The following is a 19280-nucleotide window of genomic DNA, read 5'->3' as shown; positions in this document are numbered from 1 at the left end:
GCTTTCTTCTGACAAAGGCACATTGCTTCCTAATCCAGTTGTCTATCAGCAACTTCTTGGCAAACTTATATATCTGACTATTACCAGGCCAGATATCTCTTTTACAATCAAACTGTTGAGTCAGTTTATGCATTCCCCTACTTCTACTCATATGCAAGCTGTTAAAAGGGTACTAAGGTATCTAGCTGGAACAACATCTCAAGGCATTCTGCTTGCTTCTGATTCTGCTGTTGTACTCACTGCATTTTGTGAAAGTGATTGGGCTAGTTGTCCAACTTCCAGAAGGTCAACAACTGGTTATTGCATTCTCTTAGGACAATCACCAATTTCTTGGAAATCCAAGAAACAGCCTGTTGTTGCAAAATCATCTGCAGAAGCAGAATACAGGGCCATGGCCTTAACTGCTTGTGAAGTTACTTGGTTAAAGGCTCTTCTAAAAGACTTAGGTCTATCTCACCTAGGTGCTACTGTTCTTCACTGTGATAATCAAGCTGCAATAGCCATTGCTGCAAATCCTGTTCTTCATGAAAGGACTAAGCATGTGGAAATCGATTGCCACTATGTTAGAGACATGGTAAAGTCTGGTGATCTGATTACATCTTATGTCTCATCTCAAGACCAGCTTGCTGATATCCTTACTAAGGGACTGTCTGTGAATCAACATCAACACATTCTGCTCAAGCTTGGTGCTCGTTCATCCAAGCACTCAGCTTGAAGGTGGGTAATGAGGCAGGGTTATCTTAGTAATTATGTCAAGAGAATCAAATTAGTTATTGCCAGCTTCTTTGTGCCAGCTGCTTAGTTTGTTAAGGGTCTGAATTATTCCTAAAAGAGAATCTTAGCCGTTATTCTCTGCTCCTAGTCTTTTTCTCTAAAAGCTTATCTTTGTCTTATTGTATATATTTTGAGTGCTGTGCTCAGCTTTTGGTAATGAGAATAATCGGTCATTTCCTCTGCAAATTGTTTCTGCACATCCCCTTGCATTATACTGTTCTTTTAGTCATTACCAACCTCTCCCACCACCCCTCCACACGGATGACCCTTTCCCGGAACCACCGCACCACCCGGTCGACCCTCTTCCGGCACCGATCGAGCCTTTTCATCCCTACGGTGGTGAAGGAGATCCCAGGTTTGACGTTGGTCACTTTCCCTTTGACGCCGGAGAGTTTCCCATTCTGCCACCCAGATCTCGGTGGACGGTGAATAATGCTGATCCACCTTGTCCGTCGACGTTGCATTTGAGGAATTTACTCCGTCTACATAACAGGGAGAATGAGATAATCTTCAAGAAAGACCGTATGAAGAGTGGGAGGGTATGGAGTATACCTCAGAGTATTACGCTCTCAAGGATGAATTGAAAGACTTGAAGGAGGAAATCTTGGCTGAAACTATCTTGCTTTTGAATTTTGATGTAATTACGGTGACTAATTTAGCTGAATTCTGCGTTCTTGAGTTGTCAAAGATTTCTAATTCTAAGCGTGTTTGGGTGCACGAAAATGCATCGCTAGGCTCAATTCTCAACATCAATCACTTGATTGACGGCGAGATGCCGAGGAAGTGCTTGATTTCCGGCCTTCTCACCGCCGATGAATTGCTTATGGGCCGGGATGTGTTGTTCAATCGGAAGTTCGCCGACTGGGTAGAGTCTGACGACTCGAATCCGGCTACCGACTTATCGTCAGATGGGTCGTCATCGTCGAGTTCTTCTGATGGTGGCAACTCTTCTGTTGGTGGTGGTGCCGAAGAAGAAACCCAAGTAATTGATGAAGGCGAAGGTGAAATTGAAGGTGAGATGGACTTTGATATAGAGCTTCATTGACTCATTCATTGTTTTTGGTGATGTCATTTTGTGCACCAGACTTAATTCTCGTATGATAGATCATTTTTTGGGCATAGTATTATATTACTACTGTTACAGCTTACTACAAGTATACTACGTACTACATAAAAATTAAAATTTTGTTAGGGAATAGGGATATTGCAAAGTTGAGGTTGTTGGCATTTTGTGTATATATTGAATTCATGAGATATTTCTAAACTCAAGTAGTGAAATAGTTACAATTCATCAGTCATGCCTGGAACTACTGTGCTCTTGTTTGGAGTTGCATCAACATTGCTTTTGCCTATGTTATAAAGGAGGAAAAATCTAAATTTGAAAGTGAAAAGCACTAATTGTGAAAACAATTTGTGCTGTAATTTGCATCTTACAGTAATTATCTTTGTTCCTAGAATGTCTGTAGAAAAGAACTCCCCGATTTCACCGCTATTTCCAGGAAACAACGGCTTAATGGATGACGTAATCTGTTACCCTGTCATATTATCTTCTACTTGTTCCTCAATCCTCAGTGGGGTTTTAACATAATCCATAGACCATGTAGTTGCATAGTGTATCTATAATCTATCCATTGACCAATAATGACTAATCAGTAGTCCACCAACATCAATATTAAATCCAACTTACACGATCCATCGGTAAAATTTGGTTATCAATAATGTATTTGGGAACGCTATTGGTCGAAAGAGTTATTGAACAAATCTCGTCTGTAATTTAGTCATTATTTTATGCGTAGTACTCAATATAAGTATCTCAAGAAACAGAAATAAATGTTCATTTTATCTTATTGTGACAAATACGGACGAAGTATAAGAACAAGATCAAGATTAAGTATGAAAAGGGTTCGAGATAATATGACAATCAAAGAGAAAAATTGATTTAGATAATGGAGATTGGAATGACAGTATGAATGATATCTTGAGTAATCTTTAAGCTAATGGGTGATTAGTTTTGATGGGATTGGAGTGTTGGACGAACTTTACACGAATTATGATTTACTTGGGATCATCTTTTTTGACAACGTCAAAATAAAGATATAATCATCTATCTACCATATGTCCATATTTGAAGATGATCCATCTTTCAAAAGTTAATAGCTGAAATTATAAAACAATTAGGCTATATACCAAAAGCTTTTTAGTCCACATAAACAGTATATTCCTACAAGATCAAAACATGAGAAGATTCAACAACCCAACCCGCCCTCGGGTTTGTTGTTCATCTTCTTCAATCTTTACATTTGTCCTTCAAGCTAAGAAAACGAGAGTGCGGAGGGGGTGTAAGTGCGGTAGCAAGTAAATCTTTTAAACTAATCAACAACTTGGGTCCTGCAAACCTGTACTATCTCCGTAATAGCTACAAATACAATGGAAAACACGCTACTATGTCTGTCACACTTTACATAGACCCCTTGAAAATCATCTCTGATAGTACGTATCAACCTATAGTGACGAGCAAAACTCCCAACTGTCTAATTTTTTTCTTCTATTTTCACAGGTTCGTTCTTTTTCTCATCAGTATTTTCCTGTTTCTTCGATTTCTCATCATTTTTTTCCTGTTTGTTCGTATCCTTGTCTTGCTTATCCTTTTCTTCATCCTCTTCATTATCATAGTACTCATCTTCATCATAATAGTACTCATCTTCATCATCATAGTAAGGATCATCGTCAAAGTATTCTTCACTTTCTCCATCATCTACCATTCCATTAGGCAGCAAACCTCTAGACTGCTGCCCCATCAAACTCTCTTGAATTCGGTCCCTAATAGCTGTTCCCTGATGAATGTCGACAATGTAGGAATTAGTATAGTTGTAGTTGTTTTCAAATGTAAAAGTTCCAACTTATAAGCATGTATACCATTTTATGACATCCTTCCTCAAACATCTCAAGGAATCCAGCTACCCAGCGATCAGCATTTTCCACCCATTCATTACGAGTCATTTCAGCGGTTTTAGCCACCGTTTGGATCTGCAATCAAGTAATGTTGTGCCTGTTAGTAAAGGTAACAAGACTAGGTAATATGTACAAACAATCACTATCCTCACATCCATAATAACACTAAAGAAACTAGGAAACAATGACTACCCATTCGTTATGAGTCAAACAATCACTATTCCCACATCCACATACATCAACCGCACACAGTGATACCTGTGTCAGCATAAAGCCATAAACTGCACTATTATAAGAGCTTGTAGTAGCCTTGTACACATATCTATTAAGAGTTGTGGGCATTTTAATACAATTTAAGGGTAGGTGCAAAGGTAATTTCAGAAGCCATGAAAAAAGTAGGGCTAAGTTTTAAGGAGAAAAAGGGGTGAGACAGACGATAGATGATAACCTAACAGAATTGCCAAGATGCCTTGAACTAAGGACTGACACTTGAAATGCGTTGAGTAATCTTTTGATTGGTCATAACATTAACTTGCCCAATCAACAGAACTTCATAAAAGCAAGACTTCCCTACAGCAAATACTAGTATCACCAAAATTCTCGAAGGCCTAAGCCAACCATGTCCATAACAGCAGATAATTAGTAATGAATCGACTTCCGCCTGGCACTGAAAACAGAGTGCTCCATTTGCCAGCTCTATTTTCAGGGCTTTGTATAACAGTCATCACATCATTATCACTAGCTGCTACTTTCAAAATTCAAGAAACAAAAAGTGTGTGCTAACTAGTTAGTTAGTTACTACACCCGTTCTGAATAAGGCTACAGTTACAATAGCAATAGAAACCAAGGGGAGGAAAAAAGAATGTAGAAAGTAGGGCAAGTGTAAGAAAGTAAGAGAGATATAAGCTGTATAAATGTAAGATTTAGTTAAAAAAAAAGGGTAGGATTATGAGTGGGGTTTGGGTAAGACAATGTCTGCCAAAATATTCACATAACCTCTACAACTTGCCAATCAAAATATCCAAGATGCCAATGAGAGTTTAATGGACATGTTACATATAATTTGAATAAATACCACCTATATTAGTGATCAGACTTCAGAACCCTCAACCTTCTCAGAAGTCAAAAGAGCATTCCCAAAATATCTTAGCACTCCTTCCCCAAAGAAAAATATTCATGTTAACTCAATCAACTTGCCACAATCATAATCTCCAAGATCGGCAAGATGCCCATGGTTGTTTTAGGTGGCAGTTTTCTAAAACAGCACATAATACATACTTGGGCAATTTCAAGTTTAAACTGTGAATTGATTTTATAAAATACTCCACACATCAACAATATAAGGTATTATAATTAACTCTTCTCATATAAACATTGTCAGATGCTTAAACACACTGAAACAAAGTACTCCTGCTATCCTGAATTGACAATCTCATATCAACATTGATGAGTCTATGTCAATCTTTGACAAATTGTAAATTATAACTAACGTAATCTAACTGCTTAAATATAAATACCATGTGTCCAAATACCACTTTCAAAGATGAATAACACGAGTATATGTAAATGTACAGTTTATATCAACATAGTGTTCAAATTATCAAGCATTCATTCATTTTACCCACTCGATGCATACCAAATCAGCAGTGGGAAATTAAATATAAAGAGGGGGGGGGGGGGGGGGGGGGAAGGTGATTCTAAAACTCCTAAATACAGCCTTAATTAACATATATTTCTGAACAAGAAGTTGAACCACTCAGCCCACCAAAAATCCTCTTCATCAAGAAAAAGGGTAACACGCATGCAAGGCCTCAAGGGAATTGACTTTGGTAACACTTTCCCTTATCTTAAGCATTCTACTGATGTGATAAGCAGAAGCAAGAGGTAGATGGTGCATATAAACCATTATGTATAAACAGTAAAGTTAAAAAGGGTGTCTGCCAGGCCGCCAGGATAGAGGCATCCCACAAGACACAAGCTATAACCTCGTTGACCATAATAACAAGTAAAAAACTAATCTCCACATAAAAGAGAACTATTCCTTGGAAGCTCTGACCATGATAACAACCAGGTAAGCTTGAGTTTAGGCACAAAAATGTAACTATGTTCAAGCGGATAAATTACATTGGAAAGAAAGTCAAAGTGATACATCATACAGGAAGAATAATAGATAAAAGCAGCTATAAAGCATGGAAAATAAATTAACCTCCTCTTTACCTTTTCTTGCTGCTCCTTGACTTTCTCATGGAGTTTCTTTAACCTCATATTGACTCTTAAACGTTTCTCCTGTAACAACAAAACGTACAAACATGTGAGAATACTGATATATAAATCAAGGGTCATACACCAAAACCACCTCAAGTCCTCAAAAGCATCATAATTTGACATGAAAAAAGTAATAAGGGAAGAGTTTACACCTTCACATAGCTAAGATTTAGCTCCTTTCTCGTATATCCACGATCCAAGTTACGCATCACATATTGATTGTAGTCTTTAACAATTCTCATAATGATGTCTGAAGTAGAAATACCATCTGTCCGTTGGGTTTCCTTAAACTTTCCAGCAAGTTTGACCTGCCACAAAGAAACTAACTTACCAAAAAATATCCAATAGCTATTGCTAAGGTATAGCAAAATTAATTTTATAGCAGCTAATCTAAAAGATGTTTAAAACAAACTCACAAATTCATAGACATCGTTGCAAGATCCACTGGTATCAGCATAACTGTAAGAAATCAAGGATAATTTGACTAGTTATGCATTGACACATGAAAAGTTCAAAATAGATTAGATAGAAAAGTGAAGAACTGAAATCAACAAAAAGAGAGTACAGCAAACGTCCACATCTAAAAACCATAGTTTCCAATGTTAGGTACAAAGGTTCATATTACACTTACGGAAGAGCATCATGGGCAACATAATCTATCTTATGCGCGTCAAGAAATTCTTGATCTACCACCCAAGGTGCATCAGGAATAACTTCATCAACCCATCTGCACAAGATTATCATAAAATCTGATAAAAGGGGAAACCACATGATCTTCCAATAAAATAAAATTAGTTGAACATGACAAAACTCATGGAAAAAGACTTGACCAAGAGACACCAAACTTCACAGATCCGTTGTCACGAGATATGACCAACTCATGACAATAAGACTCAAAACTTAACACTAAGTACTTTGTAACTAGGATAAAAGCTATTTTCTATAAGCATCCAATAACCATATTTTGCCAAATATCTATACGACTGAAACAAATAACCAATATGCATTCCTGCTATAATTTAAAAGAGGAAAGAAAGCATACTTGCAATGACGAAGAGATTCGTAGCGCTCAGCTTCATTCATAACAGTTTTCCCCTTGTATTTATGGGTTATTGCATCACTGCAGCATCCCACCAGCAAATATGTGTTTGGAAATCTATATAGAACATCCAAAATTAGAAAGAAATTCAACCGAAAACGGTATCCCGGGTTCATATGCATAACAACAAAGACAACTTTCAGAGTACATAATAAACCACATATATATGAATCATAATCAGACAAATCAAAGAATGCAGAGGCAAAACCCCATTAATTGACAAACCATACAAAGTATAATCACAATATGATGCCACAATATATAACCATATAATATGAATAGATTCATAAACCTCTGTAATTTTTAAAACAGAATCGTGTAAATATACATTAAACTCACTTAGAAAACACGATTTACAAACCGCCTATAGAAAACAATAGGAAGAAATTACATTAGAGAAACCTCATTAATAATGATCCAATCAACTTACATCTAAAGAGCATTAAATTCCCACCAAAAACTACTATATGATAAAATTAAAATCAACAGAATATAAAATACCCAGAAAACCCACATCATATTCAAATACAAACACACAATTCCTGAACCGCCAATAACATATAATCTAAGGAAATACCCAGAAAAAACCCATCATTCAAATTAACTTCATTTTGTTACAATTCAGTGATTTACCTATAATACAACATCAAAATCCCACAAAATTGACAAACAAAGATCTCACATTCAAAACCATATTACATAAATAAAATCACTTATAAACTACAAAAATTAAGAATTCAAACAATACCCAGAAAAATTCAAAGATCAAAAAGATGAAAAAGTTGAAAATCGTACGATTTTTTGGCTTGTTCAAGGGATCGAGCATGACCAAAATGAAAGAGATCGTAAATTCCGTCGGCATAAACACGAACAGGGCGGTCAGTAGGAGGGTCAGCACACCAAGTAGATTTGGGGTTTGTAGAATTTGACATTTTTGTTGAATAAAATTTGATTTGGGAAAATAAATTTGGAAGGTGTAAAGATTATGATGATTGATGTATTTGATACTATGCTTGTCGTATCGATCTCTCTCGATTTGCCATATTTCTCTCTCAATTGCAAAAACTGGTGCTACGTTTTCTTCTCTACCCCTCGTTAAGCGCAAAGAGGGGCCCTTTTCCTCTTTTAAAGAATATCCGGTTTATATGTTATTACTCCATTCGTCCACTTTTGATAGTCACTTATAGGCATTTTTCAATAGAATTAATAAACACAAGAATAGTTAAAACACATTGAAAAAGTAAATTGATATTGTGTATGCAAAAAAGTAGAAAGAGAAAGTAATAAAAGTACATGAGAAAACAAAATTTACATAGAAAAGTTAAATTTGCACAAATATTGTCGTAAATTGGAGGAAATTTTGGTAAAAAATTAATATTAATAGTTGTTGGAAAAGGCAAATGGGGTGAACATTTTGGGACTAAAATTTGTCCATAAGTGACTATTAAAAGGGGACGGAAGGAGTATAACGGATCGATACAAATGGAACGATTTGGGAAGTCAACCTCAACACAATGTAAATTAAATAGCAAAAACACGATAATAAAAAAGACAAGTGTTTATGAGGAAATTTTTGTAATAAGCCTAAATCCTCTTATATATGCTAACCTAGAAACACACATCAACTAGGATATTTTACTTATTCCCCAAAATAAGTAAAAGGTACGGAGTGCATCATAAGTTTAGTTTATTTCCTAACATATGTCTCTCAAGGAACCGTCTTACATTAGTTTATCGGATGTTGTTATAATTTATAAAATAAATCACTTTAGTAACCTGATACGATAAAGTGTACAAAATATATCGTAAACCTATGAAAAATGTTATAGTATGATATTTATCATAATCTTAAAGGGACTAAACATCAATTAATTTAATTATAAAAAAGCTAACAAACGTTATTTAATCTTAATTAGATCTCATAATAAGTTAATACTAGAGATTGATGCACACGAGATGTTATTGGGGATTAATTAGACATTTTATTGTGTATTTGTGTGGTTACAAATTCATAAAGGGACAAGGTGGAATAGACTCCTTCTTTGTGTAGTTTAATTATTGTCACGTCACTTCATACTTGTATTTTTTATGAGCTAAACATTCTATGATTGTTGTCAATAATGCAAGGGTGACAAGAGATAAAAGGGTCAAACATTAAGCCTACCCAATACATAAGTAATCCAATCCAAATTTTGGCTTGTATGGACATTATGATTTAGCATGATTTAAATTTGATCTGACTTTACCTAATCCGACTCAATTATCTGAATTGACAAATCATAGAATCAAATATATATATTTCTATTTGTTTCCCAATAGACATGTTTAATTTTGAAGATGTTGCAAGAAAGCTTAATAAATCAAAAATATACTATTTCGTTGACCACCCCTTAAATTTGTTTAATTTAAAAATGTTTTTAAACTCTTCTAATATGGTTGAGTTTTTAAACTCCTCTTCTAATATTGTTGAATTTTTCAAGGCCGAGTATAATTTAGGGCTTATTCACTTTAGCTTAATTTCAGTTTAGTTTCCTTCTATTATAAAATAATCATTTCAGTTCAGCTCAATTCCAATCAGTTTAGTAAATGTGAACAGACCTTTAATATGATAAACTCGATCTTTAATATTGTATTTTCCCATCATCGACGTTATGTACACTAGGCTAACATAATTTAAGACTAATAATAATATTGTGAAAATATTAGATTTAAAAACTTATAAAAAAAAAATAGCAAAATAAACTTGAAATATTAGAAATTTCTAAAAATTAACTAAAAGTTTAACTTTATATATTAGTTATATGATAAAGATTCAATCTAAAATTTTCTTATCAGTTTGACAAATTTTATTTTATTTTATTTTATTTTTTTTTGAAACAATTTGACAAAATTTTTAAACAATAATGAGTACTATAAATACCATATCAATAATTTCTTAATAGCAAGTGAAGAAAACAAAACCTAAGTCTCGAATATTAGCCTGTGAGTGATGAGACACTCAACTTCTCCGGTCTCAACTCTCATTACCCAAGGATTTGTAAGCATCAATTATTAACATAATTTACATAAACATGACACTCAATAAACCTCCAAAAGATAATTTTTTTGCAGAACTCTGTATACTACCAGATATTCTGTATATTCAATTGTTGATCTTCACACATACCAATACTGTCAGTAAACAACATTTGCATAATCAGGAAACACTCTGAGTACCTTACACATAACCCGAACAAAAAAAAAAAAAAGATTACTTCACTAAAAAATAGGAAGACATTCAAAACATTTCAGCATAATACAAGGGACAAAACCATCAAAAGAATATAATTTACTCTTTTAAACTGAAACTAACAGCAGTTACATTTGACCAGCAGCTCCTGAATCTCTAGATGAAATGGTTCTCCAGTTGATGCCTTAAATCGAGCAGGCCGAAGGGTTAAAAATGTCATTTGGTCTTGAAAAATTGTCATTGTCAGACAAGTGAACTACATAAATGACTAGTTGTAATAATCAGATAGTATTACACTGAAGGAATCCTCTGCCTAAAGAATCTAGTATCTGTCCTGCTAATCTAGGGCACAATTCCGGCAAAAGAAAGCTTTCATTTCTGACCCGATTTATATCTACTTCAGATAATTCGACCAGTTTTGTGCTGGAGATTGTATTGAATGTGCTATACTCAAAAACAAACGACAGGATCAATGGAAAGACCATCCACTTGCGACCTCAATCCCACTCAAAAAGCAAGCTTCCACTGCATGTAAATGTAGTTACTCCTTTTATTCAAGCCTAAAAAGCCATTCTACCCGCGAGTCTGCTCTCAGATATTCTTCTATCAATGGCAGCATCTATTGAGTTCATCTGAAAATTCAAAAGAAAAAAATAGCTTAAAACTCATGCCAGCAAAAGCTTCTGAATAGGGGGATAAGCTTCTACACAATACATTGATAACCAAAAATTAGACAGAAGCTGACCTGGAAAGCACTGCAAAGTCATAAAAGATAATAAGAAACGATACAAATGGCAAAAGCCTGTTGGCATGCTCACCTTCCACTCAAAAGTCAAAACCCCATATTTCGCAGTCAAGCATGGGGGAAAATAATTAACAGGTAGCAAATTCAAATCTAAACCAGCAAAATACATACACTTTTAGTGTGGAAGGCTGGTGCAAGATGCAGGTAACCTTGAACCGCTCACAACATGCTTGTCAGATTTTACATAACTAACCATTCAATAGTAGAGCACATTTAAATACCTACTTGGACCTTTTTGATGCCCACAAAAGCAGCAGAATTTCCGTGGAAACTGGATAATGGCACTTAGAAATAGTGCTAAGTCGAAGCTATTGGCAATAAAATGTTACAATATTTCACACTGTATTTGAAATCAAGCACATTCAAAACTTGACCAGTTGACCTCACTTAGTCTCTCCATAAAATATAAACCAAGATGGCAATAAAACAAAAGTGTTACCTTTATGCCAAATACATAGGGAAGAGTTGTATCAAGTCCCAGATAACCATCAAAAAACCAGACTGAAATCTCAGAAGAACATGGAAAAGAACAGGGTAGTTCCAACTTACCTGGCTGGTTTCGTCGTGAACCTGATGCTTTGGCAACGATGCCCTTCTCTCCTCCTGCAAACATTTACATGCCAGTCATAAAGTGCTCTACAATAAACGTTCTGAAAATTTACAACAGTTGACTTAACAGTTGAAGAAGCAAAATCATCAACAGAAGCCTACCATTGACATGGCTTCGTCATCCCACACCAAGTAAACCTCGTTACCGGCTGGCTGGTTTGCTGGAGCTTTATTAGCGATGACAGGAGGAGGACCAATTGACGGACCACCAGTGTTTGGGCCAGATGCATATGAATGTGAATTAATTGCTGCTCCTATAATCACAAAAATGAGCAAAGAGAAACTTAATTTTACTTTTGACTTCACCAATAAAAACAAAGTACAAACCTAAAATGAGTCTCACATTTGATGAAATCTAGCATCTCAAGCATAAGAAGCAACGAACAGTTTCCTGCCATCCATGACTATACTACCCTACTATTCTGACTATCCCAAATACAGTGGAAAAAATCACTGCCGCTGGAGGAAGCATAGAGCTGGATACAGCAAACTTCTAAAGGTATTGAAAGACTAGGATACATACCTTGACCATTTGGTAAATGGTAATTGTTTACCACATTAGGAGGTGCATTAGAATATGTGGCTGCAGAAGCTTTCATGTCTGTGGACATAGATGGAAGAAGTCCTGGAGCAGGAACTGCTGAAGTTTGATTTGGCATATTGGCGGTAGCTCCAACAGGAAATAGAGGCTGTGAAACAGGGATAGGAGCCGGAGAAGAATGGACACCAGGTGGATAAGGAGGTTGAGACACAGGAGCTACAGTAGAAGACAATTGTGGAGCGATGCTTTGAACAGGAAAAAGAGGCTGCTGTGGAGGAACGGAAGCTCCTGGAGGTACTGAAACTGCAGGAGGCATTGACATCGCCATAGGCGGTGGATACCATGCCGGTGGACGGGGAAGTTGCCAACCAAGGGGTCCTGGAACAGCTGGGTTGTACCTGCCTCCAGCAAATCCAGAGATAGAAGTAAATTAGAATCAGCATGTTCAGTAAGGCATAAATTAGGAAGAAAAATGAAGCCAAGTCTATAAAATCAGCATAAGAAAAGGCAATTCTAGGAAACTACAAAACATAGTTTAAGACATCACACCATCAACTCAGATTCTAGCAAAAAGGTTTAGAAAGGCAGGATGCAGGGGGTAGAATCCAGATATTTGAATGTTACACCATTCTCCTTATTTTTAATTGCTCCACTTCGACTTGTGCACCATTTATAAAACCCAGTTTGACCATATTTTTATTAAAAATGTTTTTTAAAAAAGTTAGTACTACATAAAATGTTGTTAGATTTGTCTCGAAATATATTTTCAAAATATCAACTTTAATTTTATATACATCCATTTCTTTAAAATTGCAAAACTTCAACTATTGCATTATTCATAACTTTGACCACATTTTAAAAAATGATATACAATAAGTTATTGTGTACAATGTTGTCCAAAAATTTCAATAAGAAAAACAAAGTAAATAACGATATTGATGGCCAAATCAGCTTGTAAGAGTAATGCAATTTTTAAGGATACAAAAGGAAGTCCAAGATATTGATGGTCAAAGTTGGTGTTGTGAAAAGTGAGTCAGTGTTACAACCAAAATGGAGGAATTGTAGCCAAGAGAAAATTGACTAATGCCACATGTAATAAAAAAAAAATAGAGAAGAGTCACTAAAACATCTGACAAGAACTATTATGCCCTGCTTCACAATTAAATTCCAACAACATTGAAGACCTAAAGATTTCAAGGTGGACCAGAATTTGGTGCAGAGGAATTGTATTCCAAAATAATACATGAATTAGCTTAAAAATTGATAAGAAACCAATAGGTCATTTATTAACAACCTTTTATCATACAGTTTTGATACTGACCATGACACTTCTGAAAGGCCATATCAGGACATATATAGGAATTATAGGTAGACTTCTTTTACTCCCAAGAAAAGGAAACAAACTTGATCTCACTCCTACTGTCCTACACAGCTACACCAACCCTTACCCTTCTCCTCATCACCAGCTCCCTGCTGCTTAGGAAGCTCTTGATGGTGACTAACAAAAGGCAAAGCCAGTGTGGATTTCACTGATTTCCAATGATGGCTTGTTAAGGACTGACAGCCTTGCAACAGACCTCCAACACTATCTCTTGTGCTTCTCTCTTAACTGGGCTACAAACCTCATCATCACTTATATCAGGTATGCCCAAGTCCACATTACCATATTCACCAAACAAGACAGATTTTTTTTCCAGGTGCCCATCAATGCCCCAAATTTCACTTGCCTCTCCCTCCCTAATAACCTCCTTTCCTCCCTCACAGATACAACAAGGCTAACAATCTACCTAAATAGATTGGGAATGCAGCACTTTTGTTCGGGGTAAATGAAAGCAAAAATTTGGTACAAATTCATGCCATAGGCAGCAAAAAAAATTAAAAAAAAAAATCAACTAAGGTAATATAAACTTAACATAGAAACGAAGTTCAAAATACACACATGGGTCGCTGCATCATTCCATAAGTTCCAGGTGGAGCAAAACCAACTGCTCCTGGCATCATACCACCAACAATATTTGTAGTCGGAATATCAACTTTTGCAGATTTTGAAGGTGTATCATCCTCTGCACGAAAATACAAAGAAAAATACTTTTAAAAGTGCACAGATAACAGACCAAGTCAATCACCAGATATTAGTACATTTAACAAGCTTGCCAAAAAAAGAAAAAAAAAATTATAAATGTGGGTACATGATAATATTTAATACTATATATTAATATAAATTATGGTCAAAGTGAGATTTGAGAATAGTGTAGTACATAACTTTGGCTTTCCTTAGCATATAATATTGCTTTGTTGATATTCTACTAATCTGTATTTAATGCATAATAGTATTGAGTGGGCCAGCTTGAGAAAATACACATAATCACTCACCATACCTTCCCACAGATTTTCCTCAAATATCACAGTGTTTGACCATTACGGGTAGTCAGGTAAAAGTACAAAAGTATCCTAATTTAATGGCCAACCCTCCAAAACCTTCACTGGACTTTCTGTGTTGCATACTTGCTTAAGCTTCAATTATCCTGCTCTTATGTTAATTAAAAGACAGTTCTTGGCAAGAAAGACAACCCCTTTTCTAGCTCTTATGCACAACTCACTCTACTCTTCATCTAAAAGTGAGAACACACAGTCACACTACTGCAAGTTCACCACTGATACAATCAAACACAATTGAGCTGTTTGATCAACCGAGTTACAGTTGGATAACCCCCTTCCCCCTTGACCAGTCTTTAAAACGATATAAAAGCAAAGAATTATGCAATTCCTTAGGATGATCATTTCATAAATCAAACAGCATTGTAAAGAACCTTCTAAATATCACACTTAATTATAAATCACCATAAAAATTAGCTTAAAATCACAATAAAAAAAAAAAAGTTCCAATTTTATGACCAGTCCTTATGTATCCTACAACTTGTATATATGCTCAATATTTGCAATCTAGCTGCAGTTATTATAAAAAAGTTCTGAGGAAGTACAAGCAAAAAAAACAAGACAATACTACCTTGCTCCCCGTAATGAGCAGCCAAAACATCAGGCGGGATCCCTTGCATTCCATATATTTCAATATCAGTTGCTTCCCTTTCAGGTTTTGCATTAGGCACCCTGCAAAAATTACAAAAAAATGAAATCATAAATAAAGTTCTTAACATGATACCAATATGTTCAAGATAAAGCAGTTGAACAAGGATTGCATACGGATCTAATTCAATGCCAAACTAGGATACTATCTATGCATTTAGTAAATAAGCTAATTAAAAATTACAACTCACTATACTCTATGCTTCATAAACAACTCAAGACCTTGGTGGCCCAAAGAGGAGATGGTAATAATTGCGGGTAATGGGAAGAAAAGTGAACCTTTTCCAGGCTGTATCCTCCTAATGCTCATTGTCACCCAGCAACACCACTCAAGTGATAATAAATAGTAATGAATATTGTGATGAAGAAAAACAGACTTGGGGTGAGCTAGCATTACTATGGGCATTGGCATAAGAATTTCCATACCAACTTACAAACAATTGCATTGTCATTACCATTTATTACCCCCACCAGGACACCATACGGTCCATGAATGTAAATTATACAGGAGTTTATATTGTCCAATCAGAGCATCTCAGAAGAATTTTCCAAAACTTTATAGTAACATAGCTTTATACACTAGGGTGTGGGATATTCATGGTAAAACTTTTTACATGGCCCTTGTAAATGGAATGAGTAGTATGAGTAGTAATGCACGTGTAAAATTGTATTAATATGAGATGCTCGATGTAATAGTCCATGACGATACGCATCCACAGCAAAGTATAACGCAAAAATTGTGCCTTTATTCATAATTATTAACAATCAAGAATCAAGATTAACCTTTTAAATGGAAGTGATAGAAAAAGGTAATACATAAAAAAGCCAATGGGTGGAGATGCATTGCCCTAGATAATCACACAAGACATTATGAATTCACCCTGTCTTAATTTTTTTACCTTGTACAAAGAAACCATAAATGTCTAACCAAGACTGATCTGCCACACTACCAACAATTCGAGGAACACCACATACAAGAATCTAACAGCACCTTCCAAATAGACAAGATTCACAAGTTTTTGGCCCTAATAAGTTAATGTTGACCCCTCCACTATCGGCAAACCAACACTCTCCCCAACTCCCTGATCCATACCTAGCGTGCTGGAAACATAACATAAATACCGCTGAGACCCATTCCTATTTGGTTTCACCAACATAGCTAAAACCAATTAGTTCCAAATTGCGTCCAAAGACCATAATAGTCCCTCATAAATTGCTTCCAAAGACCATAATATTCCCTCATAAATTGCTTCCAAAGACCATAATATTCAAGTAAAGATCGCAAGTTTCAGCATACAAGTATAAACCCTAATTCACAAATTATTACCCTTTCCCCAAAATTACTACCAAAAAAAAAAAAAAAAAAAAAACACACATCAACTATATTCCCTTAAAAACAAGCTCCATGCCTCCATTAATCAAATCAAACCTAACCCTTGAAAATAACAAAAATAAAACACCTTTTCCCTCAAGTATCACAACACTAATTAAACCCAGTAGAAACAGAATCTAAATTTCCAATTCTAATTCTAATACACCACAAAGCAGTAGAATCAACGAAACAAGAACCACTAAAAACGGAAAATTAATTACAAAGATCTGATGAAAACGACATAGAAAGTCAAAAACCTAATCAATGCAAAAATATCGGAAAAATCAAAATTAAATGAAAAGAAAGGGATGAAGAGAGAGAAAATATACTTGGTGACATTCTCCTTATGAACTTGAAGAACATGTATAACCATACCACCAGCAGTAGAAAGCTTCTTGTTACAAACATGGCATTTAAAATGCTTAGCTTTTTGATGTTGCAACAATATCTTCTCATCATCAAATTCTCTGTCACAATAGTAGCAGAATACCTTATCAATTTGTCTCTTCTTCTTCTTCCCCATTAATTCTTCTCAAAAAAAAATAACACAGAAAATTCGCTCTTTTTCTTTGTTGTTTTCAACAATTGGATCAATTCGATGAAATTGCAGAAAACTGGGAATTAAAAAAGAGGAGAAATTGAAGAAGGAATTGAATTGAATTTGTTGTGATGAAGCAAATTTCTGGAGAAAAACCTCAAATTTGGGGGAGAAGAAGGAGGAAGGTAGGAGGAGAGCGTGAGAAGAAACTTCGGTTATTGGTGGAATTTTGGGTTTCTATTTCTTCCTTGATTTGATGAGATAGTCCAACTATCTTTATACTAGCGATGTTCGGCCCGTTTTGTCATTACTAACGTAACTCGTGATCTATACGAATGTACTTATAGGATCCCTACTTGTCTATCTGATCGGTTAGGTTGGGTCAGGTTGGGTCGGGTCGGGTCAGATTAGGTCGCTTTCGATGTGGTTATGATATAAAGGGTAATAATGATTTGGAAATGATAATTATGCTTACTACATTACTCTATGCTACACTAATTAATGGCTTTATAATAAATCTTATAACACATTACTCACACCGTTCACAAATAATCTTTCTGTTAGGTTTGGATATATATTAAGATTCGAGAAGGTTGTTTATAGAGAGAGGTAGTACTAAATCAATCATTTTAGATACTTAAGTTTTTCTTAACAGTGTCTTCACGTTTCCTAAATAAATAGTCTCAAGTCTGTCATGAACTCATCTACATAGAAGTATAGGACTAGCCTAGTACGAAGAATTTTTAGTCGGACGAACCTAATACGAAGAGGTCCCCCAAGATGTAACTTCTAGGGAAGCAGAGACCTCTATTTCTACCGCAGTTAAGTTCCTTTGTGGATTGGAGCGACAGGTAGTGCCCACTTCAGAGTTCCAGTTGGCTCCCATTTCCCAGTCCATGTGTGCTTCGGTTTTGCAGTCATATCCGAAGGAGGTGATCACCTCTATCACGATGGAAGTCTCCCACGATGTGAAGCAAAGTGTAGAAGGGTCATCTACCTTACCTTCACTAAATGTATCCTGTGATGAGGAGCGGTAGACGGTGCCCATTCCAGAGTCTCAGCCGATTCCCATTTTGCAGCAGTCCTTAGGTTCTCCAATGGTGCACAACAGTTCGGAGTGCATGACTGCCGCCCTTTCTGATGATAATAGTAATATGGGAGGAATGAGTTCACAGGAGATTGTGGGAAAAGTTTGTGATTTCAGCTGTCCATTTTGCATTCCAATGCCAGGTCGTTGGGTCATCCAATTCGCCGTCACAATGCTATTTTTCATCCTCGGTTTAGGAAGAAAGGTTCTTAAGTGGATTGCCCTAAATCAGTTGCAGGTTGCCAGATGGTTCGTATAGGTGCAAAGCGTGATCGCAGGCCTAATGTGGACTTCAAGTTCTCCAACTTGGCTCGAATAAAGTTTGCTCGTGATCTCTTTGTTGTTTTTGTGAGTGTAGTTGGTTATTTTTGTTTGTTTTCTTTAATAGTACTCTTTGTCAAAAAAAAAAAAAAAAAAAAAAAAACCCTAGTACGAAGAAGAAAGAAATAAATTGAAGGTAGCATTTTATATTATCACAAAGTACCAATGTTTTTTTTTTATCCCCCATGGGAACATTTAGAACGAAAAGAGAAGTACAATTCTTCCCTTTCCATAAGGCTCATCTCTAGTTCTCTTCCATTACTTCTCCCCTAAATATACACCGTACGAATCAAGCACTTGGGATATATTCAGTTCACCACAAGCCTGGTGCAATTTTAGTTTCGCAGAGTTGAGACTTAAACACGTTCATAATGGAGTAGCCCGATGTAAACTTCATACAAAAAGACACTTGAAGTGAGTACAGTATTTTCTAGCGATGGAAACTAGATAGATGGGTGATTGATTATCCCGTACAGTTATCCTTCAATATCAAGGGGCCTTTTAGCAACTGTCCTTGCAGCACAACGTGTCAACGTGTCCACACTCTTGGACAACTGATTATGAATATCGGAGTTGTGACGCCTCGATCACTTCAGGATCAGTC

The 19280-nt window shown here is 35.8% G+C and overlaps 2 protein-coding genes across 3 annotated transcripts; both read right to left on the bottom strand.

Moving 5' to 3' along the window:
- Nucleotides 1-2937: 2937 nt before the first annotated feature.
- Nucleotides 2938-8199, bottom strand: LOC145561799 (choline-phosphate cytidylyltransferase 2-like). Its single transcript, XM_081621911.1, has 8 exons — nucleotides 7886-8199; nucleotides 7034-7147; nucleotides 6623-6718; nucleotides 6408-6450; nucleotides 6144-6299; nucleotides 5944-6012; nucleotides 3691-3801; nucleotides 2938-3608 (listed from the first exon to the last, which is right to left on the bottom strand). The coding sequence occupies exons 1-8, from the start codon at nucleotides 8020-8022 to the stop codon at nucleotides 3306-3308; spliced, it is 1029 nt and encodes a 342-aa protein (XP_081478037.1). The 5' UTR covers nucleotides 8023-8199; the 3' UTR covers nucleotides 2938-3305.
- Nucleotides 8200-10332: 2133 nt separating this feature from the next.
- On the bottom strand, nucleotides 10333-17527 carry LOC145561785 (protein SUPPRESSOR OF FRI 4-like). 2 transcript variants are annotated; one of them, XM_081621901.1, is made up of 7 exons: nucleotides 17060-17527; nucleotides 15282-15382; nucleotides 14214-14337; nucleotides 12257-12672; nucleotides 11836-11987; nucleotides 11674-11727; nucleotides 10333-10951 (listed from the first exon to the last, which is right to left on the bottom strand). In XM_081621901.1, exons 1-7 carry the CDS (start codon nucleotides 17251-17253, stop codon nucleotides 10880-10882), a joined length of 1113 nt encoding a protein of 370 aa, XP_081478027.1. In that variant the 5' UTR covers nucleotides 17254-17527; the 3' UTR covers nucleotides 10333-10879. The 2 variants fall into 2 exon arrangements, with proteins under 2 accessions (XP_081478027.1, XP_081478019.1); XM_081621893.1 differs by having other exon boundaries at nucleotides 10333-11727.
- Nucleotides 17528-19280: the final 1753 nt, after the last annotated feature.

This window comes from Chenopodium album, chromosome 1 (genome assembly GCF_948465745.1).
Source record: "Chenopodium album chromosome 1, dcCheAlbu1.1, whole genome shotgun sequence".
In the NCBI taxonomy this organism is placed as follows: Eukaryota; Viridiplantae; Streptophyta; class Magnoliopsida; order Caryophyllales; family Amaranthaceae; genus Chenopodium; species Chenopodium album.
This window is presented reverse-complemented; position numbering and strand designations above follow the sequence as displayed.